At 47.7% G+C, this 24,563-nt stretch overlaps 1 protein-coding gene across 4 annotated transcripts in view; it reads right to left on the reverse strand.

Annotated features, from left to right (window-relative positions):
• Positions 1-2,966: 2,966 nt before the first annotated feature.
• The window catches only part of SRPK3 (SRSF protein kinase 3), a 31,700-nt gene continuing 10,103 nt past the window's right edge, over positions 2,967-24,563 (reverse strand). For 2 of the 4 annotated variants that reach the window (XM_035140306.2, XM_035140307.2), the window contains 12 exons: positions 22,537-22,624; positions 21,106-21,212; positions 20,151-20,316; positions 18,679-18,704; positions 15,508-15,579; positions 13,574-13,727; positions 12,081-12,359; positions 9,922-10,019; positions 9,077-9,184; positions 5,569-5,638; positions 5,265-5,357; positions 2,967-3,553 (listed from right to left, as the gene is read on the reverse strand). In XM_035140306.2, the coding sequence (XP_034996197.1) occupies positions 3,369-3,553; positions 5,265-5,357; positions 5,569-5,638; positions 9,077-9,184; positions 9,922-10,019; positions 12,081-12,359; positions 13,574-13,727; positions 15,508-15,579; positions 18,679-18,704; positions 20,151-20,316; positions 21,106-21,212; positions 22,537-22,624 (1,446 nt within the window). In that variant the 3' untranslated portion in view covers positions 2,967-3,368. The remainder of the gene's footprint in view (positions 3,554-5,264; positions 5,358-5,568; positions 5,639-9,076; positions 9,185-9,921; positions 10,020-12,080; positions 12,360-13,573; positions 13,728-15,507; positions 15,580-18,678; positions 18,705-20,150; positions 20,317-21,105; positions 21,213-22,536; positions 22,625-24,563) is intronic. The other 2 variants (XM_035140309.2, XM_035140310.2) reach the window with 1 other exon arrangement.

Below are 24,563 nucleotides of genomic sequence, written 5' to 3' on the forward strand. Positions count from 1 at the left end.
TCATGTCTGTGTGTCTCCTGCTTTTAGGCTGACTAGTAGATAAGCACAGCTAAGTGGATTAATGGTGTGGGGAGAGGGAAGTTTGGGGCTCTGGAGCATGGTTTTTATCGTAGGGAAGGATCCTGGTGACCTACACTGAAGGAACTTTCAATCAAGGACCAGCTAAGGCAGCAGCCAAATGCAAGGGCCATACTTCCCTAGTTAGGGAAGGGAGCTGGCTGCTTCCTGCAGTATAACCTACCATCACAGCACCTGCAGATTAGAATCTAAGATTGTGTCAATTTTTAAAGAAGCAGGTTTTCCTGTGGCTACAGCTGCACATCCCTTTGTTCCAACACAGTACAGAAAGACACACTTAATTTTCAATGGATTTTGTGAATGCTAAAGAGAATGGTGACATAAAAACTTAATTCTGCAAGCAGCATGGTTAGGTTCATGCAGACCTTGCTGAGCCGTCTTAGGTGTACCTCATAATCTATATGATAGGAGTGGTAAATTTCAGGCCCACAGCTGGATGTGGCCAGGCGGAATCCCATACCGGACCTGCTCTCTGTCCTTGGGTGCTTTTGCCCAGCTGGAATGTGTCCTTGGAACTGCAATAATGGCTGGTGTGTCTGGCTGTAGAGAGGTGTGTTTGTAGAAACCTCTGACTTCACACAGGTGCAGTAGGTGACGGTCCACCTAAGGTAAGAGTCACATCAGTTGCTCTGTCAAGTTTGCCTACAACTCCTTGCGCTGATGTCAGTGCAGCCCTTGGAAGTGTATGTGGCCCTGGGCTGGGAGAGGCTCCCCACCCTTGGTGTATTGGGGACCTTCTAAGTTTGCTTTTTCTTTTACAATGAGAGACTGATATTTCTCAAGGCGAGTTGCGTTCTGAACTTCCATTCCATTCTGTGGCAGTGTGAACTTTTACCACCACCCTCCCTCCATAGCACTGCACACCCAAGATCTCAATCCCAGAAGGGAAACAGAAGAAGAACTTACCTTAGAGGGAGTAACCCTAACCTCTTTCCCCTCACAGGAGTTGAGAACCTGATCCTCAAGAGGTTCTCCTCCAGTGGGGTCTTCCTAAACCCAACTTTGCCCTTAGAAAGGAGGCGGCAGCAGAGGCTATTGCAAACGTTTTAATGAAAAGTCTTGAACTCAAATCCCTGGAACAGCACAAGGGCCTTCAAAATACACACACACACACTCCCACACACTCCCCAACATGGGCAACACCCTAAAGCAAGGGCAGGGTTTCTCGTTCCAGAGACTGCAGTGCAAGGCAACAGTATTGCTTCCCTCTCCCTATGCCCAGGTCTCTTGCACCACAACTTTGGTTTAAAGACACCAGTCTTTGGTTTAAAGACTCCTAGGTAAACCTAGGAGGCAGCACCGTTACCAGTTGTCTGCCATACCTAGGAGGCTTCCCCAACACCACCTCCCCGTTTATAGTATGAGGCAGCAGGATGCAAGCGCCAGCCACAACTTCTGGGTTCCAGTGCTATAGCCATGGGACAGGCTTGGGACTTTGGGTTTAAGCCTAGCTCCACACATCTTTTTCCTCCTCCTGTTCTGTGTCTTTCCTCTGGTTGTGGTTCCTCCTCTTCTGAACCCAAAATGTTTTTGGGGAAATGCTACAAGGGCACTCCCACACCATTCAATCTTTCATCACGGAACAGTAGATAAGCTTCTTCCTAAAGGCACAAAAGTAGCTTGGAACAGTGTCAAGCTTTTCGGAGCAGCTACACTGCCTTATAATAATGAAAACTGACCACAGGTAACAAAAGTGTCAGGAAACGTTAAGGGGGGGGAGCAGGAGCTGTAGTAGCAGTTTGAGAGAACAACAATGCCAGCCATTCTAAAATATGCATCGTGGGGAGTAGTTTGTGGGTAAACACACACACACAATCCACCACACCCAACTCCCCATCCCACCTACCTCTTTCCCCCCCTTTCCCCCCTTCCTCATAATGTCTCAACAAGTTAAAAATTGATGTGTAAAAATGATGCATGAAAAAAAAAAACCGAGACATTGCACTACCTTTGTAACCTAAGAAAATCTTTAATAAAATAATTATTAAAAAAACACACACACACACACACACACACACACACACCTAGCTTGCTTTCTCCCACCAGCTAGGGTAGTGGGTGAAATTCAGTATGATTCCCATTCACCTCAAACTGGAGTGAAAAAGGAAACTGAGGCAAAATAGGACTAAAAGACAATTAGAAATGGGGGAGAAGAGACGTCACAACATACAAAAAAATCCCAGCTGTTGAAAGCTGCCCTTAGAGACTTTCCCTTTGCAAAAAAACTTTCCTTAGCAATGACAAGGGTTAGAAACTTGTTTGTTTAAAAAACGTCTGAGATTTTTAGAATACCAAATTTATGAGCAACTCTGGCTAAAGTAAAGCACATTAAGGGCCATGACCCATGCCTAGGCGGCAGGGGAAACGACTCACAAAGGACTCTGGGGCCCATTTATTCAACTCTTAACCACAAAGTTGCTGTCAGAAACCTGCCTGCAAATGCCTGTGAAGTGCAGAGAGGCATCAGGTACTGACAGCCAAGCCAGAAAAACTAATTCTTCCACCCCCCACTGCCTATACATTTCTACTGCTTCCTGCATCAGCTACCTTCTCTCATTCCCTCCAAAGAGTGCCACTGCTGGACCTCCAGGCCACGGTCATATCACTTTGCACACACACATTGTCACTTTTCACTGGCATGGAAATTTGGACAGGGTAGGGGCACCAGCCAGGACCCCCAGTGTCTCTCTGCCACCACACAAAGAACTGCCCTTCCCAGTTTTCTGGCTAGAACATCCATGCACTTCTTCCTTTTCATCATTCACACTCTGCTCACATAGTGAGCCTCTCGCAAACCCACACATGCTGGGAGCTTCACAGCCACTCTCTTTGCCCACCAGTTAGGAATGATGGGGAGCAGGGAACAGGGGGAGAAACTGGCAAGGAAGTACCACAATGAATTTTTTAAAAGTCAAACCGCATCAGTCAAGGGTACATGGAGATAGTGGCCATGGAGACCTCCCTAGAAGGCAACTTCTGGGAAAAGAGTCAGCAGGGGATTGTGGGAATCTTCTGGCTGTGCTTCAGAAATGACGGCAGAGTGAACCTGGCTCCTGGGGTTCCAGTCCTGCTTTACAGTTCCCCCTTCCCCACTGTGATCTGCCAGAGAGAAGAGCCTCTTGCCTCCAGTCCTGCAATGCAGTCCACTTAGGGGGAGGGGCTGGGGGAGACAGCCTTTCCCCCCGCCCTTCAACTCCAGTGATGGGACCAGGTCCGTGCCAGGGAAATCTTGTGCCGGCTCGAAGACTGCTTCCTTCAAGCAACCAGTCTGTCTGGACTTCTGCCTGGCCTTAAGAGTTGAGCCACGGATGCTCCAGGCACTGGGAGGCTGTAGTGCGTTCTTCTGGGATGTATTCCATCATGGGCAAGAGGAAGTCCGTGAACTGGGCTGCTTGCTCGAGGGGCCACTCATATTTCTCCACCAGGACCTCGTATAGGCCCCAGTGCTTGAGGTTCTTAATGTGGCGCAGTTCCCCTGGGGAAGGAAGGACAAAAAGGGCAAGGTTGGTGGAGAGGACACATCTAGGGCTGTGTGTACTTTGCACTGGAGGAAAGTAAAATGAAAAGTCTGCACCAAGGAAAACCAAACTCGTGCCTGGTTTATCTCTTATTTTGTGAAATTAATTCTGGGCCTGGCTAGTCATGGGGATAGGGAAAGAGTTATTGAACACTGGGCATCATATTTAAAAGGCATTGCTCACACACTCTAAAGCTGTGTTGTCACAGCCACAAGGGCTAGAAACTTTCTCCCCAGGAAGTGGAATATGATGCTCAAAGCCACATTCAGCTTCTATGCTCCTGAGATCACAGTGTACAACCCCAAACCAGGCCAGCCACCTGTTCCAAAGTTAGACAGACTAGATGGAAAACATACACCTGCTCTGAAGCCCCAATCATCACATTTTACCTCTTCATATATTGTCATAGTGGTGCTTGGTGTGGGAAAGATTGCCCAGAGTGGTGGCAGTTCTGCTATTAATCCCACCCTGCTGCCATATAACTGACAGCACACCCTCACTGCATCTCTCGGGGGGAGGCCCAGCCTCCCAGAAGTAAAAGCATTAATATGATCAAAACGGGCATTTATTATGCAATAAATTGAGAGCGTGCAGTAAACGTCTAGATCCTGTACCCTTTGCGGGCCTTCATGCTGTTTCTCTCTGTGGAGCAGGAAAGGTATGTAATTAGTAGAAGCTGGCTAAACTGTAGGAGCTTCCTCTGAGGCAGGGCCCATTCACTTTCCCACAGCAGCTAAAAAAGGTGCCCAAAAGCAGGGCATGAAGGTAGCAGCCCTCTTGACTCAGCATCTTGTACTCTGAGGTACTGCTGCCAAACCTGGAGGCGCCATTTAGCTACCGCTGATAGACCTCTCCTCCATCATCAACATCATCACCAGTGGCCAGATTCATTGAATGAACAGCAATTGGGCAAAGAGAGAAAAAGAACAGACAGGTAGACACAGCAAAAAAGGCATGCAGAAACAACAACGGTCCAAAACCACTACCCAGACACTCTTAGCACTGGTGATAAAGGATGAGGGACCACAGTTTCTGCAATGCAGCAAACACTGTCTTGTACCCGAACGAAGGACAAAAGACTAGCTGTTCATGGCTGTTTGTAGGTGCCCCCTGAAACCTGTGAACCTTATCTAGCTAAAGAAGACGAGGTGAAGTGGCTGCCAGAGGTGGCAGGTGTGGGTGGCAGACAGACTGAAGGTGCAGAGTACAACCCACTGAGAAATTGGGAAAGCCCAAATGAACAAAAGTTGTTCCACATTACTTGGAATGGAGAATATGGGCTGCAATTAAACAACCACCCACTTGGGGAAGCCTGATTCTGAACACCCCAGACAACAAATGCTGTGACCTTCATGACATTTACCACAGGCAGGGTAGGCAAAACCTATTAATGACCCCCCCCCACAGAAATGTTGACACATTCTCAACCTCAGGTTTCACCACAAACCTGGATTTTTCCTGGCCAAAATCTCAGCTGCCTGAACGGCTTCTTTCCTTCCAGTGGTCACGATCCTTCAGCTTCTTGTTGTCAACTTCTCTTACACACATGCTCTCCCCACCCCTCACAATTCATCCTGACAGCCTTTGAGCATGATATGGATGTGCTGCAGAAGCATCTGCTTGGAACAATATCCTCTCCACCCAGAGATGCTACACTCCCTAACTTACCTCTCCTGTTGAAGTACTCGCGCGAATAGCGCCCGGAAAGAGCAAAGTGTGGAGGAATATCGCCTAGTAACTCAACAATGTGGGCAATATGATCTGCAAAGGAAAAGAGGAGGGAATATCAGGGCTAGAAAGTCCCCGTCTCTCCCTCCTCCGCACCCTTCCAGAGTTCCAGCATGCCTGTTGTGAAATTCTGGCATCAACAATGCCTTCAGATTAGAGCAGAGAGAGAGATCCAAGCCCAGCCGGCTAGGCCAGGCCTCATACACAACATCCTCATTTGGCTCAACCAGCGAGAGCTCTTTACCTTCATCCCTGGTATAGTCCTCGCCTGAGTGTGGTTCAAAGAGGTAATCACCAGTAGCCAGCTCAAATGCCTGTCAAAGAAAGAGAATCATCAGGTTATGCAGTTAAGGCAGGGGGGGGTGGCCCATCCCATTTCACCACATGAATGGACTGCCCTCTGCCAGACCCACATGCAGTCTTCCACAAGCCCTTGCTGCTCGAGTTCTCTACCCCAGAGGTGGGGAAGATGAGTGGTGGTGCTGTGCATCGGAACACCTCCCTCTCGTCGAAACCCGGTGAGGGGGGTGTTCCAGTGGCGACAGAAGCGGTGGGGCGGGAGGGGTGCTGCCTCTTGCACCTTTGCCACCTAAGGCAGATACTTAATGGGTGGGCTGGCTCTCGATTAAGAAATCTCTCCTCTTCCCCATGGCCCGTTGTGACTTCTCAAATCAGCTAAACATCAGGACCTAGGTGGTTCTGCATGCCAGTATCAACCTCTGGCCAAAGGTGGGAACTACAGTGGTACCTCTACTTACGAATTTAATGCGTTCCGAAAGCACATTTGTAAGTAGAAAAAATGTGTAAGTCGAATCCCATAGGAATGCATTGGAAGAAAAAACTCGTAAGTAGAAGCAACCCTATCTAAAAATTCGTAAGTAGAAAAAATCCTATCTAAACCGCATCCAAGATGGCGGACGGAGCTCTATTCGTAAGTAGAAACATCCGTAAGTAGAGTTATTCGTAAGTAGAGGTACCACTGTACATGGAAGCCAGCAAGAAGACCAGCAAGGAAGGTTAAGCCCAAGGCCTGAAATGCTCATGTGGCATTGCCTGACCCTCCCGCGAAGTTTTTTGAGCTGGCGTACTCACTGGTCTAAGAAGCAAAGGGAATCATCTGCCGCGTGCGCGCACACACACACCCTGCCATGAAAACTTGGCAGAACCAATGACTGACGTCAGGCAGGCAGAACAGAGAGCGAGCCATTCTCAACTTTTACTGCCTGCTGATATTAAGAAGTTGGTGCAAAGAAATTGTGGATTATACATTTTATATATGTGTATATGTCTGTGTATCCCAAGCAGCTTTAACTTTTTCTTTTCCGGCAATCGCACCAGCTTTGGAGGAAACTTCACTGAAAGCAATTGCACAGGAATGACTTAACAAAAACATCACAAGGAGCCATTTTAAAGAAGCCTCAGGGTGGACGATCTGTGAGATGGGCAAGCCGGACTTTTCCCCAAGCCACATCCCCCTGCCCACACTAAATGTGCTATATGACATCAGGCTGGGGGGGGGGGCAGGTAAAGATGCAGCTGCAAAGGGACGGTCTTCCGAGCATCTCCACCCCCACCGTTCAGCCCGGACACTGAGATCCAGCGCCGAGGGCCTTCTGACGGTTCCCTCAATGCGAGAAGTGAGGTTACAGGGAACCAGACAGAGGGCCTTCTCGGTAGTGGCACCTGCCCTGTGGAACGCCCTTCCATCAGATGTCAAGGAAATAAGCAGCTATCCTAATTTTAAAAGACATCTGAAGGCATCCGTGTTTAGGGAAGCTTTTATATTTAATGCTGTATTGTTTTAATACTCAATTGGGAGCTGCCCAGAGTGGCTGGGGAGACTCGGCCAGATGGACGGCGTATAAATAAATAAATAAATAATAATAATATTCCAATTGTTCCAGCGGGGCTTGTATTCAGCGCCTCTTAAATTTAATGCCAAATGGGTTCCTCTCAGGAGCCCCAGAGCTGCTAGGTGAATCCAGTTCCTCCCAAAAGCCGCGTTTGAGGCCACCACTTCCTTTGCCCAGGCAGACTGATTTCAAAAGAAGCATAAAATGGCAAAGCACAGGAAGGGCAAAGATCGGAAGCATAAAGTTTCTAAAGAGTATGTTTGGTTCAAGTACTTGTTTTGTGTTAGGATTTTAAATGTGCAGCTATTAGACTGTAAATAGGGTTGGCAACAAAGGAATTTATAGCTCATTATTTATAGCTCATTAACCACCTAACATTCAGCTCATCTTGGCACACAGCTACACAAGCAAAGCCTGCAAAGGAAGCGTGAGGTATCTTGACAAATAAGAATCACTACACTGACAAAAGGGAAGGGCTGCTTTTTAGTAGGGTAAAGGTAAAGGGACCCCTGACCATTAGGTCCAGTCATGACCGACTCTGGGGTTGCAGCACTCATCTCGCATTATTGGCCGAGGGAGCCGGCGTATAGCTTCCAGGTCATGTGGCCAGCATGACAGAGCCGCTTCTGGCAGACCAGAGCAGCACATGGAAACGACGTTTACCTTTCCGCTGTAGCGGTTCCTATTTATCTACTTGCATTTTGACGTGCTTTCGAACTGCTAGGTTGGCAGGAGCTGGGACCACGCAACGGGAGCTCAGCCCGTCACAGGGATTCAAACCGCCGACCTTCTGATCAGCAAGCCCTAGGCTCAGTGGTTTAACCCACAGCACCACCTGGGTCCCCAGGTTAGTAGGGTAGGAGAGCTAAAAATAATGCCAAAATATTTCACATCTGGCAACCAATGCGCCCCTTTGGTTTCAGATAGTACACGGGTAGATGAGTCTAAAAAGCCTGGGACATAATTTTCACGGCCCTCTCGCGGCTATGGTGGCTCATTTACCAGAAGTAATGTATTTAGCGTTAACTCTGGAAGTGTATACTCCATTTCAACAAAACAAAGCTTATAGAGCAAAAAAACCAGGAGGCTTAGTTTGGTCCAAACCCAGAAAGCCTCAGGAAGGGGCCTTGCCTGCTTTTCAGTAAAAGAGTGTGAGAAGAGCCTTGCCCTAGATCACACCAAAGACCCATCTAGTTTGGCATCCTGTCTCCCACAGCAGCCCTTCAGATACCCGAGAAGCCCGCAAGAAGGGCATGAGTGCAACAGCTCCCACCTGCTTTAGCTCCCTGGCCACAGGTATTAATTTGAGGCACGCTGCCTCTGAAGCTGGAAGTTCCATATAAACACTGTAACTGACAGTCAAGTGCCTTTGAGATTCAGTGTACAGTCAGCAAGACCCCACATTGCCCATCTCCAGGTTTAGACTCGCCAGAATAAAAGAATTTGCTTAGAATCATAGAATCATAGAGTTGGAAGAGACCACAAGGGCCATCCAGTCCAACCCCCTGCCAAGCAGGAAACACCATCAAAGCATTCCTGACAGATGGCTGTCAAGCCTCTGCTTAAAGACCTCCAAAGAAGGAGACTCCACCACACTCCTTGGCAGCAAATTCCACTGTCGAACAGCTCTTACTGTCAGGAAATTCTTCCTAATGTTTAGGTGGAATTTTCTTTCTTGTAGTTTGAATCCGTTGCTCCGTGTCCGCTTCTCTGGAGCAGCAGAAAACAACCTTTCTCCCTCCTCTATATGACATCCTTTTATATATTTGAACATGGTTAACCGATGGCGAGATGGTGACCACATTTGTGGACGTGTTTTTGAGTTGAAAACCCTAACCGACGTCGAGCTCTGCCACTAGAATATGGCACAAGAAGCAGAAGGATGCCCCGTGAACCTACCATGCATGCTGTGCTCCAGATATCAGCAGGAGTGCTGTAGATGGCACCAATTAGCACCTCCAGTGCCCGGTATTGGCGAGTCTGAATGTCCTCCGTGAAATGTTTGTGCTGAGGAAATTGAGAGTGTGAGGAACATCCCTGTGACATGCCTATGTACGTACGGACATGCTCTCTTGCACATATGTACACACGTAGAGCCCACATCCCATGCTCTCTACAACAGCTGCCCTCCTGTGGGCCAACCCAGTGTGTGTCTCCCACCGTGACAACCATTTCCTAAGCCAGAGCATACAGTATATGCACTGCTCACCAAAAAGCAGAGCCCTACTTAACCCCACATGTACCTTCCAAAAGGCAGACCGCTGCCACCATCATCACTCCTCACTAAATCCCATGTAATTTTTGCTCCTTGGCAGCTTTCCCCAAGATACCAATCCATGTACTCCCTATATGGAGCCCTCATTTAATTTTTTAAGGAACCTTAAAAGCTGGACATGTTGAAATGATAAACACATCAATATGCTTGCTGCCTTACCACTGAAGCTTGAGATGCTCAGAATCTTGTCAATTGAAGAAAAGAAGTGTGTGTGTGTGGGGGGGGTGATCTTCTCTTTTAAATTTCCACAGCACAATAAGTAAAAATAGAAGCAAAAACTGTGTAGTGTGTAAATGCAGAAATACACATTACGTGGGAAATACAGGGTGCCCATAGCTTCAAGTCCCCAAACAGCCCACATGCTCCCAGTCTCTTCTGTGCAGCCACCACCTTCCATGCCCCATGCAACAGACAGCCCCACCAGATCTGCTCCCTTCAGGTGTGAGCAACATGCGCTCCAATAACTCACCACCCAGCAGGCGTTTCCCAGATCTGCTATCTTCACTCTGATTTTGTCTGCATTTTGAGGTTCCAAGGGGTTCACCAGGAATTCAGAGGTGCCAAAAGCTGCAGAGGCAGAAGACGGCAGGGAATCAGGTGAAAAACAAACAAAACAGTCCTCCAAAGGCCACTTTTATGGGGCACCCACAGATGCTGAAGGGGTAGTAAGTAATTGGTTTAACCTAACAGTTGTGCTATTCAAATTTAACCTCTCGACTGGCCAGCTAAACCAGGTGAGGGTAGTTGATGGGTCTCAAGCCCCTGGTGAGTTAGGAACTTCCCCTGCATGCAAACACAGCCTCCGGCAGATTGAGTGGATGAGACCAAGAGTGGGTCCAGCAGTCAATAAGGCAGTTTCTGCACGTGGTGAAGAGGGAAGTGAGGGGCAGATGGGGCTCGTCAACACAAGAAGGTAGCCTATCTAGAAGGAAACTCTGATCCTAAACTTTCACTGGCTTGCAGGATATTTTCGGGAGAAGAAAAAGCTAAGGAGTAAACCCTACACAGATCTGGAATGGAGTCCCTAAGATGGCTGGATGGCACCCTATACACCTCCTTCCAGCAACTCCTGCAGCCATGCTGGTGCCAGACGTATTGCTCTGCTTTCCTTTGAATCTCATCAGTGAGGCTGAGTTCAGGGTCTTAATATCTGGGCAGCCCAGGACCTGCATACATACGGAGGGGTCACTTCAGTGCTGCTAACACAGTGTGGCAGGCAGCGTTTACGAGTTATTGGTCTCTGCAGCCACAGCAGACTGTCAGGAGTTGGAGTCAGGAGCAGGTCAGCAATAAAACACCAGGTGTCAGTGAAGTTACCGCACTGGCCTGAATATAAGCCGCACCTTTAAAATGGAGGGGGGGGGGAGAAAAAATACCCAAATACAAGCCGCTCCATTTCTCACTGCTCCTGGTAGCATACTGGGGGGGGGGGGGGAGCTTCACTGCATTGTCAGCGGCCTTTCCCCTTCCTCACTCTCTCCCTTCCCGGCCTTAGGGGAGAGGATGGGGAACTATGCACGGGGTGGGTGCCACTTTGCCGCGCTCCTGGCGCTGTTTGCCCCGCACTCCTGGCTGCATACCATAAGGTTGGAATTTGAGAAAAAAGTGAGGCTTATATTCAGGCCAATATAGTAGCACTTTATGCAAAGAAACCAAAACAGCTCAGGCCTAGTGATCAGAGCCACTCTTCCCAGTAGGTCTTGCCCCAGTGAGGCAGTTGCGAGGACTGAAGATCTCTGCCTTCCCACTGCTCTCTGCCTCCTCCCCCAGCAACCTGAACCTCCTCCATCTTGTCTCTCTTTGCTTTGCCCTCTTCCTTCCTCTTTATGTTCTGGGAGACCAGGGGGAGGAGAGCTGGTCACAGCAGGAGGGGGAGACCCCCTGGCTTCTTCAGCAGCCTGCCTCCACTTTGCTTCTTGACCTGCCTCTGCTTCTGCCCTGCTCTCTGCCACAGCCTCTTCCTGCTCACTAAACCGTGTTGCCTCTTCAGCTCCCGACACCTCCTGCTCCAAGTCTGATCCCTCTTCTCCCTCCGACCCCTCATCGTCATCCCACCAACAGTCCCCTGGCTCTGAGCCTTCTTCCCCTGGGGGTTCCCAAACTGGTGCCTCCTCTGCTTCTGGTTAGTCCATGATACAGGCACGGTGATCCTCCAACAGTTTGACTTCACCCCCAGAAGCACACTCCATTGTCTTGAGACAGACAGATGCCAACAAACAAAAGGAAGGTCCACCTGAACACCTATCTCCTCTCCACTCACCAAACCAAATATTTTTCAAGTATTGCTTGAACAATTCCAGCCCAAAACACTTTGGTGCTTGAGGCAGAAAATACTGTATTTCACTGCATAATGGTCACATTTTACGGTAGAGCTCCCACTATAAATTCTGTCACATCTCTTTATCAGTCTTTCAGTTACTTCCAACGTCAGAATGACCTGAGCCCAGAAGAAGGATACATAACAGTAACTAATATAGAAACACAGATGATTCTCCTTAAAAATTTAATTAAGAATAATGGTTTGCCTCTGCTATCACAACTTTAGAGAACTCTGGCCAAAGGGAGAGCCAGCATTTGGGCATTTAGGCCTATATGGCTCCTTTGTAAACTCATGAGACAGATACTCACTGCTGGGGGAGAGAAGCCCTCCATGCTCCCGCTGGTTAGAGACCCCTGACATGGCTGAGCCAGAGAAGAGGGACCCTGAGAAGCCGGAGGTTGCCGAGTCAGGGCTGAAATGGCGACTGGCTGTGCCTGGTGGAGAGTGCCCATTGCAGCTGTCATAGGCATTGTGTGTGTAGAAACCAGAAGACGATGTCAGACTCTGGGGGCTGCAAGCGAGAGAGCCTCCTGAGGGCTCTATCCCCCCAGTTGTGGAGACCATGATGGGGGCTCCGCCAGGCAGGTCTACGGAAGAAGAAAGGAGAGGGTCAGGGTTTCCTGGTATCATAAAAAAGTGTGCTGCGAACAGCACTGATTGAAAAGGAGAAAGAGAGCAGCATTATATGTTTCTGAAGGGAGAGGCATGGGTGAAAGGGCACCAAAAAGGTAAGAATCAGGAGGCGATTACATCCCATTTCAAGAGTTAGGTTTATTTCTGAACATTTTACATCCTATCTACTGCAAGGCAATTGGGTCCACTTTGCTGCTTCTTGCTAGCATTGGGGAGAAACAAACCATCACCCCTGGGCTTGACATTACATTTCAACCAGGGACTGAGTTGTCATTTGTTGTGCTCCAAACAAACCACCATGATCAGGGCCGGCGCCTCCATTTAGGCAAACTAGGCCATGGCCTAGGGCGCCGAAATCGAGGGGGCGCTGTCAAGCCTGCCCGCCGCCCACCGCCTGCCCGCGCCTCCACGGAGCCTGGCGGGCGGCTGCTCGGCTCCGCCCCTAAAATGGAGGGGGCGCTGGTGAGCCTGCCCGCCGCCTGCCGCCCGCCCTGCCGCCCGCTGGCCGCCAGCACCGGGAGCAACGAGCGAGCGGTGGCAGCGCCCGTAGCTGAAGCCTTCAGCTATGGGCACTATTGCTGCCGCCGCCACCGCTCACTACCGCTGAAGGGCTCACAGCGTCCCCTCCATAGGTGGGAGGCGGGCGAGCCAAAATGAGAGCTCAGTGCCCTCCCGCCTATGGATGGGACGCATGCGTCATGGTGCCAGAAGGTGATTTAGCCTAGCGCGCAAAAAGCCCTAGCACCGGCGCTGACCATGATAAACCAATATTTGTTCCTAGCTTACTAGTCATGGGTTGCTTAGAGTAAGATTCCTGGTTCAGACAGAACATTAAGCCAAGGGCCTTCATTTCCTCCATGTGCTAGGAGGGAGGAGAAAAACAGCCTAGACAGGTACATTCACAATAAAACGTTAACTATGGTTTATTCTGATGGCAAGTGAAATGGACCAATGTAAATCCCAGGGACAAAGAACAGGCAATGTAAATGCAAGCATACAAGTGTAGGAGAGGCAGTGAAGGGGCGCAAGCTCAAATATTTTAAGCTGCACAAAAGGGTGTGAGGGCAAGTATGCAAACAAAGGGTGCTGGGGATGGGCCTCCAGACCTGACCACACAAGAGAACCAGCTGCACCGAACAGCAGCTGTATTTCCCTCTCCCAACCTCACCTGGATCTGCTGTTGGCTCGCTGGCATCTCCTGCTGCCAGGGTCGCCAGTTCCTCCAGCTGCTGAAGGTCCCGGAGCCGTTCTGCCAGGAGCTGACTTTGTCGTTTCTGCTTCCTCTTCAGTTTCTTCCGCTTGTTCTTCGAAAGCTTCCCGTTCTGGGAGATGAGATGACCCCATGTCACAGCCCTGTTACTCACAATTCCAGGGCTGCATGGGGAAGTAAGCAGGGGGAGAGCATGCAAAGGTCCCTGAGGTTTGGGATAGAGAAGGGGAGAAGGAGAAGGAACCAACCAAGGGAATCACCAGGAAGCAACTCAAAGTGTCAGTGGGCTGTGCCAGTACCCCAAAACGGTGGGGTGCAATTTCACAGCAAAACACACAGCTTGCAAGAGAGTACAGTAGTTGTGTGCAAACAAATGGGGGCGGGCAAGGGGTGAATGAGGAGAAAGATGTAGCAAAAAGAAGAAGAAAGGCATTACATATCTGTAAGAGCAGATGCCAGAGCAAGTGAGCAAATGAGGCCTAGTGGTCAGCCTGTTTCTGGGCTTCCCACTTCTGATTACAAATGGGGATTCTCCTAGCTGAAATGCTACCCCCTAAACAAAATAAATTCTGCCACACAAAAACCAGCATGTTGAGGAAGAAGGCAAGATGGACAAGGCCCTTCCCCCCAAAAACGTTAAGTTTTCTATATGCAGTTATTTTTTTATGCAGGAGCATTTTAATCAAGTGAGCACCCACCTCAGTGGTACGGCCCAAACACCTCACTGAACACTAGGCCAAAGCTACAGATATCCTACAAGGAAACAAGGACTTGTGTAAAGGCACAAGCCAAATGTAAGGGAAGGGTCAGAGTGAGGAGGGGCTGAGGCCTGCAAGGGCTGGACCTATAAAAAAGCTGCAGAAGAGAGGGGTCCCTCACTGAGAATATATTTAGGGGTGCCAGGAAAATTGGTGCCCAACATCTGCTGCGATCCTGCAAAGCATTGGGGTGTGTGTGTGTGTGTGAAGGCACACTGCATGGAGCTGCTGCTTAAGGCAGTGTTTCCCAACCTTGTGCCTCCAGATGTTTTGGGACTACAACTCCCATCATTCCTGACCACTGGTCTTGCTAGCTAGGGATGATGGGAGTTGTAGTCCCAAAACATCTGGAGGCACAAGGTTGGGAAACACTGGCTTAAGGAAGTAAACTGCAAACAGCCCATCAAGAGATTCTGGGTGGCTTGCAGGCATTGTAGCTCTTAAATCCCAACACCCCCCCCCCACCAATCAGAATCATAGAATTATAGTGTTCGAAGGGACCCTGAGGGTCATCTAGTCCAACCCCCTGCAATGCAGGAATCTCAACTAAAGCATTCATAGCAGATGGCCACCCAGCCTCTAAAAACCTTAACTTTACTTGGGCATTTACAACTGGGCTTCCCCAAGCACCTCACTGCTTTTTAAAGCAGTTCTTCCAGGAGCACCATTAACAGCACTACCCATTAACAACCGATTCTCTTCCCTTCTGCGCATGGCTGATTGCATTGTTTATCCCACTGTGATGACTTCTGCAGCCAATGACTAATGATCTCTCAATGTGGGAATCAAAATGAGAGAAATACTGTAATACAGCCAGAAGTGAACAGAACAGAAACAGCAGAAATGAAAGAAAGTCAGCACTATCTATTAATTGCAAATGAGATGCATCTGGGAGGGACTCTGAAGGAATAATAAGGGGAAATAAATCAGTTTTTAAGGAATGGAACTGCCTGACTTAGGATAGAAAGAAATGATTTGGCCATGCCCATTTTACCATGCAGCCCTCAGAGGGTGGCCATGGGCCACTCTGGTCTTCGGCCCCCAAAGGCTTAGCCACCCCTGTAGTAAAATGTCTTGGGTTAGGCCTGGCTGGGTTAAGGCAAAAGCAGGTGCAGGAACAAATAAATGACGTACAGAAACAAGGGTGTGCTCTGTGGCAGAAGCATGAACTCCGGAGAACACACACAAGGCATGAAGGGCGTGCAACTGGGAATGAGAAGACAAAGAAACCATAATGGGTGTGCGAGAGGACACCATCTTGCACTTCCACAAGCAAAAAGGGATGCAAATCTCTCTCTCTCTCTCTCTCTGTGTGTGTGTGTGTGTGTGTGTGTGTGTGAGAGAGAGAGAGAGAGAGAGAGAGAGAGAGAGAGAGAGAGAGAGAGAGAGAGAGAGAGAGATTGAGAGAGAGATGCACACTGGCTTTCTTAAGGTGGAAAAGGAAAGCAGGCAGATGAGTGGGCAAAATAAACAACTAAATGCTATGGGATGAGCCTATGAATTATGACCCTTTGTCTTTCCAGCAAAGCTGAGCAACAACCAATGCCCTATCCAGCACTAACACAACAGAACAGCAGGGATAAGAATGGGGCAACAGCAACAGCAAGAACTGAGTCAGGAATTATGCGATCTTAAGGGGAGGTCCTGAAGGAGCGTCTCCACCCCCATCATTCTGCCCGGACACTGAGGTCCAGTACCGAGGGCCTTCTGGCGGTTCCCTCGTTGCGAGAAGCCAAGTTGCAGGGAACCAGGCAGAGGGCCTTCTCGGTGGTGCCGCCTGCCCTGTGGAACGCCCTCCCATCAGATGTCAAAGAGAAAAACAGCTACCAGATTTTTAGAAGACATCTGAAGGCAGCCCTGTTTAGGGAGGCTTTTAATGTTTAATAGATTATTTTATTTCATTTTTCTGTTGGAAGCCGCCCAGAGTGGCTGGGGAAACCCAGCCAGATGGGCGGGGTATAAATAATAATAAATTATTATTATTATTATTATTATTATTATTATTATTATTATTATCTACATGCAAACCCATAAACCTGTATTGGCCAATTACCATCACATATCCTTTTATAAGTGTTTGTTTGTGTAATGGTGTTGTTGCGCCTACTCTCGAGTAAGGACGCCCAAGTCTGTGCTTGTCTTTAAAGATTTTATTGTGCATAGTATTTACAGTGGAGAGATAGCAGAAAACATGACCTCCTAGTCACTTGCAGAATCTGGGAGTGGAGGTTTCCTGTTGCATGACCAGCTTAAGATCTTAACACCTCCTCCCGACCTTACGTTTAGTGGCGCGCCTTAATTCGGGCACTGGAAGGGGCTGCCTGTTCCCCTCCACCTCTTGATCACAACTGTGCAAAGGCTCTCCAACATCACTGAGCCTTGCAACCTCCATACCGCTAACTTCCTCATTCCCCCCACCTGACCCACTGCTGCTGCTCTCACTGGGCGAAGAGCTGGTCAACAGTATGGGGGGAGGTTCCCTGTAGGAAGGTCCTCTGACAGTTTGTTTTGTTCTTGTTTTTATTATGTATTTAATGTTTTTATCTTTTATTTTTATGCTGTGAACTCCCCTGATATCTTTGGATGAAGAGTGGTATACAAATTTAATAAATAATAAAATGAATGATAATATTCTATCCCCTTCACATGTGCACATAGAAGTCATGTTACAAAATACTGCATAGCTGCCAAGTCTCCTGTATTCCCCGGGAAATCCCCGTTTTCCCAGCTGTTCCTAGCTGAAAAAACGGATTTTTTTGTTTTCCCCTGGTTTATTCTGGTGCAGTGGCCATTTTGGAACTGGGCGGAGCATGCGCAGAAGCGACTTTTGATGCTGCTCTGCCCAGTTCCAAAATGGCCGCAGTGCGACTTCTGGCGCAGCGGCCATTTTGGAACTGGGCAAAGCAGTATCAAAAGTCACTTCTGAGCATGCTCCGCCCAGTTCCAAAATGGCGGCATCGCTACTTCTGGTCTGCTACTTCCAGCCCGGTCCCTTATTTCTCCGACAGCAACTTGGCAGGTATGAATACTGGCATCACGGCACTTGGGATATGGACTCATCTACAAGGCTCTGCTGCATTAACCAAAGCAGTTTTGTGTTTTGTAAGGAACCAAGTGGTCAAGCTGCTTGCATTTCCTCTTGGCTGGCTTCTGGTGGACTATCAAAAAAAGAACTAGCTTGGTTGATTTCTCTAAGGCTAGCTGTAAGATGCGGTTTCCCTGGTCCAAAACTCTCTCCTTTTTTGTGTTCACACTCGCGTGTCTTCTTGTCCCACTTACTTACTATGCCACAGGCAGAATCGAGAGTGCATTATCCCTGCTTGGGATTTGCTACATAAACGCCAAAGAGAAAAACCCAAAGAAGTGTGACAGGTAGCTCAGGTAAGCAAAGAGTGTCCACAGAAGAGAGTGCAAAGTCTTTGGAAATCATCAGATGGCTTTACAAGTTGAAGTGCAATCTTGGATGCAAGTGGACAAGAGCCAGTCCTCAGCCAGTCCCAACATGGGGACATTTCAGAAATGAGGAAATCAAATCTGGCACACTTTTCTGGGATAATCTGCCTGTCTGTCTATCTATCTATCACATGTGTGTGCTTCATGAAAAATGAATTTGCAATGCTGTCTCTGCCTTATTTGTGTATGTTATGTTTCCCATGAACACTTCTGCCCTTCTTCGAAGTGATACAACTTGAACCACGCAGGCACAATGACTGGAACACAGGGAACTGCCTTAGAGCAGGTCGGACTATTTTGTCCTTCTAGCTCAGTATCAACTTTTCTGCTTGGCAGCAGCTCCCTAAACCTTGTCCATCATCTGCTAAACATTCCATTTAATGGGAGATGCCAGGGACTGACTTGGGGGCCTCTGCATAGCATGTGCTTTTCTGCTGTGCTGTGAGCCCTCCCAGAGAGAGGCTTAGGCCGATTCACAGGTGCATTTTCACACTGCAGGGCAGTGCCACAGTTAAATTAACCGTGTGCCACACAGAGCAAAGTACAACCCACACAAGGCTGTGAAGCTCTTGCCTCTCTCTGCACTTGGTTTTTGTATCCAGCAACGGCTGCAGACATCTTTGGCACATGTGACAAATTGTCTGTGGCTGGATCCTGTTAAGCCTGGACTGTTGGTAAATACAGGTGTGACCATGAGAACCTTGTATGCAAATTGCAAAACAGGGGACAGGGGGAGGCCCATCCATCCACACAAGGTCACAGAATACAGCAGCAACAATAATAATTACCAATTCTAAACTTAAGTTTTCCCACCACCTTTGAAAGGGGTAGTGGCACCAAGAGGAGACTTACCAGGCTCTCCTGGGGTGCAGAGCTGACTGAGGGAAGAGGTGCACAGATGGAGTGAGGAGAGAAAAGAGGGAGAGAAAAAGACAGAAATGATTCCCAGAATCCAACAGCCAGGAAGTCAAGGCAAACAAACAAACAACAATCAGTAATGCTGTGAAGATAAATAGGGGAGAGGATGTGGGAGGCAGCCAAGCTCCCTAGTGAAGGTGGATTGACATTCTAGGCCATGGCTGGTAGTAAATGGCCCACAGTGACTTTGTAATTCTTGCTCTCTCCTTTCCTCCCATCAATCGTCCTACAAGTTTACCCTGCTTGGCCTTGAATGTACAGTCACCACTTCTGGAGATCCTTAGCACAGTCTGAGTTCCTGTGCAAATGCTCTCTAAACCTCCACCTCTAACCATTAACCATGCAGATTGCAGTTGATGGGAGCTGGTGTCCAACATTATCTGGAGGGTCACAGCTTCCTCAACCATGGATTGGAGTGACACACAGCCGTGGTCATCTGTGACAAGTAGGGAGACTGGGAAGAGCTGCTCTGCTCAATTATGTGCATGCACTCTTCCTGCACTATGTTTAAGGCTGCTGTCTGGAGACCAGCAGCTGCACCAGCCGGGTCCTCCATCTGCTGAGTCAGAGAGGCAAGAGTCTGGGTGGGAAAAGTGATGGCAAGAGTGGTGCAACTTTCTGACAATTCAGTTGCAAAGGGAGAGTGCAGGTTCTATCCAACTCAAGTTATATTAACAGAGCTATGCTTCAGTTAGGTCCATTATTTTCAGTGGATCTACTCTTGAGTAGGATTAACATTGGAAGAAGCCCTGTGCAATCTCCGTATTAAAGTAGTAAATAAACAGTAAATAGTTGCCAACTAGGGGCCTAGCCTTTCATGAACCATTGTAGCTTCAATTTTTCTGCACATCTTACCAGTTGACTCTCCTCTATCCCACTCCACAATTCAGTCAAACTTTCCCCTGTTTTATGCTTTGCCAAGGATTCCCTGGACAATTTGATTTATTTAGCTTCGCTGTACTTGTGTTATTAGCTCTCCCCCTACTACTCTGCTTCCTGCAATCAAACTTCACCCATATGTCTTGTAGGGCTGGGCAATACTTGGTTGTCAACACTGCGATATATCACCAGCTAAACATAGCAATATACCGATAATAATCATGATGTCTGTAATAAGGATGGAACTATGTAGAGGTGTCTTGTGTATTCACTGGGTATTTAAAATTTAGTCACAGTTCAGTAAATGCAAACACAGGCACTACTATACTAAAATTAGTTATTAAGTCAATTGGAAAGAGATGCTTCCTTGACTTCTTGCTAAAGTCTCCAACTTTTCCACTTGCCAACCCCTGGTCTTGCCTGTCTAACACAGACGGGAGAATGGAGCCAGGGATTATCCTCTTCCTTCTAAAGAAGACGTGCCACTATAAAGATTAAAAGAACATGGGGAGGATGTGGCTATTTACCTGCAGAGCCAGAGGGGGGCGGGCCCCCAGCTTGCTGCCAGACAGTGGCCTCAGCTGCCAGGCGGCGCACGTAACTCTCATCTACACAAAGCAGGATGTTCTCTGGCTTTATGTCTGTGTGGATTATTTTGCACTTCGTGTGGAGGTAGTCAAGGCCCTGCAATACCTGGGAAGGGAGATGCATGATCAGATGGGAGAATTCAAGGGTTTCCGAGTACGGAGGTTGTGGTATCAGGAACTACAGAGCTTGTACTGGGAACGTCAGAGCCTGGAACTTTGTTAACTACCACAGACCGTGTGCATGTTCTCAAGATACAGAATCCTCTTCAAGAGCAGAAGGACGTGTGTGCAATATCAGCCTCTAGATAAGACTAGATTTGGGAATGACTGCCTTAGGCCCCAGCCTCTCTTCAACAAGTAGACTCATGCTCCTCTGTTCACCTGAATCCCCTCACATCAAGATGGATGATTTTAGTCTAGCCTTCACCGCAATGGTCTAGCTCAGTGCTTCCCAAACCAAGGTTTCCAGCTGTTTGTTGACTACAACTCCCATCATCCCTAACCAGCAGGACCAGCTGTGAGGGATGATGGGAATTATAGTTCAGAAACAGCTGGAGACCCAAGTTTGGGAAACACTGCTCTAGCTTTCCATATGCAGAGACGGGAGTTTTTTTTATCATTCATGGAAAGCAATACCGGTACAACATGCAATATCCCACTGGTGGTCTAAAACTATACTCCAGAAAGAACTCAACAATATGATACTCCCACCCCCAACATACAGACACCTTCATTCCTGCCCAAGTTGTGTGGCTTTTTTTATTCAACCTCCCAGTGATTTTGAATATAATACAAGTAACCTAACTCTGCAAAGCCTAAATAAAGAAGGGTTGAAATGATCCTGATGTGACAAATAGATCCCCCCAACCGGATTTAAAACAAATCCACTTTTTACCTGCCGTAGGATGCTCTTGACGCAGGGTATAGGAAGTCCCTGGTAGTTGGACTTGATGATCCATTTCAATAGTTGGTGTCCTAAAACCTCAAGGACCATGCAGACATCTGGGCAGAGGTCGAATCAAGGAGACACAGTAAGCTAAAATGATTTTCCTAGGTCTGAGCGATCAGAACGACTATGACCACCCTCATTTCCCCCATATTACTAATGTGGTTTTTTTAAATATCTTAAAATCAGATATGGGATAGAAACTGTGCCAGTGTTCAGCGAGAAGAACACTGAATACAGATGTCTTGAGACGTTCGCCTATTGACCACTGGCCACTGTGTGAAAACCATGCAACTTTCCACATGACCACAAAACTGGGATTCCTTTCCAGAGCATCTCATTCAATAGTAGGAGCAGCATTATCTGCAGGGAATGACTGCATGCTTGCTGCTTTGTGCCTAATTAAATAAGGTAGCTGTTGTGGACTGAAACTCCCACCCTCCTTGACAACTGGTCATGCCAGCTGAGGCTTGTGGGAGCACACAGCCAGAACACAGGAACAGAACTATTTATTAAATGGGGCAGGGAATTGTAGAGGACAGGTAGCCTTGCTGGCTTTTCCCATGTCCTCACCTATTTACCATTTATTTTTTAAGAGGCTACATGAGAACTCCTACGAAAAATGGAATGGCAATGAGCACAGCCACCGATTTTTATTTTTAAGCTCTCAAAAACTCAGTGTGTGTGTGTGCATACTGGAAAAGGTTCTGGTCATCATCAGAAGTGTCACAGCTATTAGCCAATAGATTCCTTCGACCCTGCACAGCTACAGTAAATGCAACATTCCAAACACCCATCATGGGGGGAGGAAAAACACCTTCCCAGCAAAAATAAATGGCAAATCATCTCAGGCCAATGTATGATTCCTTTCCGATAGAGACATGACCTGGGGGGGGGGGGTGCAGCCTAACAACAGTTGTGCGTCTGTTCAACAATAAAACAATCATCTGAAGCAGACTGCAACTGTTTATGTCCATCCTCATAGGCCTGATCCAAACAGAAAGTTCATTGCTTGCTCCAACTGTCTCTGTATCACGTCACATAGCAGGAGGCAGAATGCAGGACTGAATGCTCCCCCACAGAAAAAAACATCCCTGAGCATACAAAACCAGAAGTTGGGAAGAAGGTTGCAAGGTCAACTTTCTTGTGAATATGCTAACTTTTTATCAGTGTGAAGAATTTGGTACTGCTCTTTGAATGTTTCCCCAACAAAACAACCGCACCATTCTGGTCTAGGAAGTAGCAGAGAAAGCTTTGTCCCGACCAAGACATTCACCCAAGAGATACTTTCAGAAACCATACTTTTGGAAGTCAATGCTGGCTCCTAACAATCTGAACAGGAGCACCTATGGTTTTCTGGGCCTGCTTGTGAAAGGATACGGACACCATTGATTCCCGAGATCTTGAAGTCATCAATCAATTGGACAATGTTCTCACGCTTGGGGTCACAAGGATCAGAGTCTCGCACCTGGAGAGTAAAAAAGGGGGACTCCTAGATCAGAGTCATCAACAGAAGCCCTTGGGTCAAAATGGCCCACCTTCCCCAGATAAAAAATGCAGAGATGTAGCATCTGTGGTAAATAACTTGTTAGCAGGACACTCTAGCAGGCGGGTCCTTCCAAGAAACCTTGATATTGGCCAGGCTTCTGATCCAACCAGGTCCTTCTAATTGAAATCCCACCACCCACCTTGAATGAAGATGTGGCTGGAGGTGAAGTATGGCATGCTTAAATACTCCCTACAAATAAAAAATGCCCTTTGTGCAGACTGACACATTAGAAGAATGGGTACCTTACAATAGAATCTCTGCTAGTACTCAAAGCGTAGTGAGCTTTTATTAATGTGAGGGAGTATGGACTATGAAGTTGTACAATCCCAATCAGACTTTTTTTTTTAATTCTCAGGGTTTATATCCCACCTGACCCACTCAAAGGGACTTACAATCTAAATAAAAATATTATAGAAAAGGGGGGAAAATAAGTAAAACCACAAAGCAGTCCAAAAAGGACTTTAAAAACCCTAAAGGCAGAACCAGCATAAAGAGTGATAAGTCTCCAAAAGCTCAGTGGAATAAAACTGCCTTTGTTTGCCTTTCCACAAGTGAGCAATGATAGAGCCAGGCAAACCATCCTTGGGAGGCTGTTTTAAATCATAGATGTCACTGTTAGGTTTTTCCTTTAAGACTGATGTGGTCAATGGTGCTACACAGAGATGTGTGTTTGTAACCTTGTTCTGAATGATAGCACACCTGTGAGCTTTTGTTAATTTGAATAATTGAAGGTAGAGTTTGCTTACTGTAATGTGATTGGGTAATTGACTATTTTGAATTCTGTATTTAAGCAAATGGTTCATGGGTGTGGTGGTGGTGATGTATTGTGAAATGAGAGGAAAGGAGTAGAGGAGTGTGTTGTATATAATTGTAAATAAAAGCAAGCAAAGATACTGAAGACGACTTTGTTATTTCGTCGACCCTGCCGCTGTTGCCACTCAGTTGGTGCGTATTTTGCCCAACAGTCACAGCTGAAAAGACCCCAACTTGGGTACACTTCCGCTGTATTTCTGATGTCAGGGGCCAAGACTTTTGTTAGGGGCCAGAAATGACACTATTGGTCAGTTAATTACGTATTTATCTTGGCTACTTGATCTGGGGTGGGGCAACTGCCTCCCTAGGCTATGCCCATGGCAAGGGCTCCCCTACAGCCAGGCATCAGAAGTTGAACCAAATTGTCAAAGCCATTATGATTTCCAAATGATATTCCACAAAGAAACACTGTTGAGAATAGGGAAATAGTGTCTTTGCGTGGGATGGGGAAGAAGGAATGTTTATTAGGAATCTACTTGAAATGTCAGAGTAGCAAACCAAACTCTCTACTTCGAGTTGGTAGCTGCGAGTTGGCTCTCCTGTAGACTCGTACTTTTCACATTGCTCTAAGGCAGTCTTTCTTAACAGTGTTAGAAATTGAGATATGAAAGCTAGGAGCTAAATGGAACCTTAAACCTAGGTTATGGACGCAACAACAAAATGTCTAGGGCACACTTTTTTAAGAGTAAGAATACAAAGCTGAAAATGAATGAACTGCAGCTAAAATATTACATTCATTTTTCACATGGTCTAGTCCTTCCCCAGGTACACCCCAGGTAGTGCAGTTGCTGACCTTGAAACAGACATCCTGGAGGGGTTCCGGTTTCCGCCTGCAGGAATGGCGGACCTGTTTTCCATCTCTCTGACCTTCGTAAGGAATTTGGCGGTTGCTAGGGGAGTAAATGGCAACCCCCTACCCTCTCCGGGGGTTACGGAGAGCGGCCGCTGGCCCGCGATGCCCCCTGACCCACTCCGACTGTTTTTGGAGTGGGGGGAGCTTGGGCTGAGCACTTACGAGGGCCAGGACTCCCGGACGCTAATCTGC

The sequence above is a fragment of the Zootoca vivipara genome, chromosome 16 (genome assembly GCF_963506605.1).
Source record: "Zootoca vivipara chromosome 16, rZooViv1.1, whole genome shotgun sequence".
Lineage (NCBI taxonomy): Eukaryota > Metazoa > Chordata > Lepidosauria > Squamata > Lacertidae > Zootoca > Zootoca vivipara.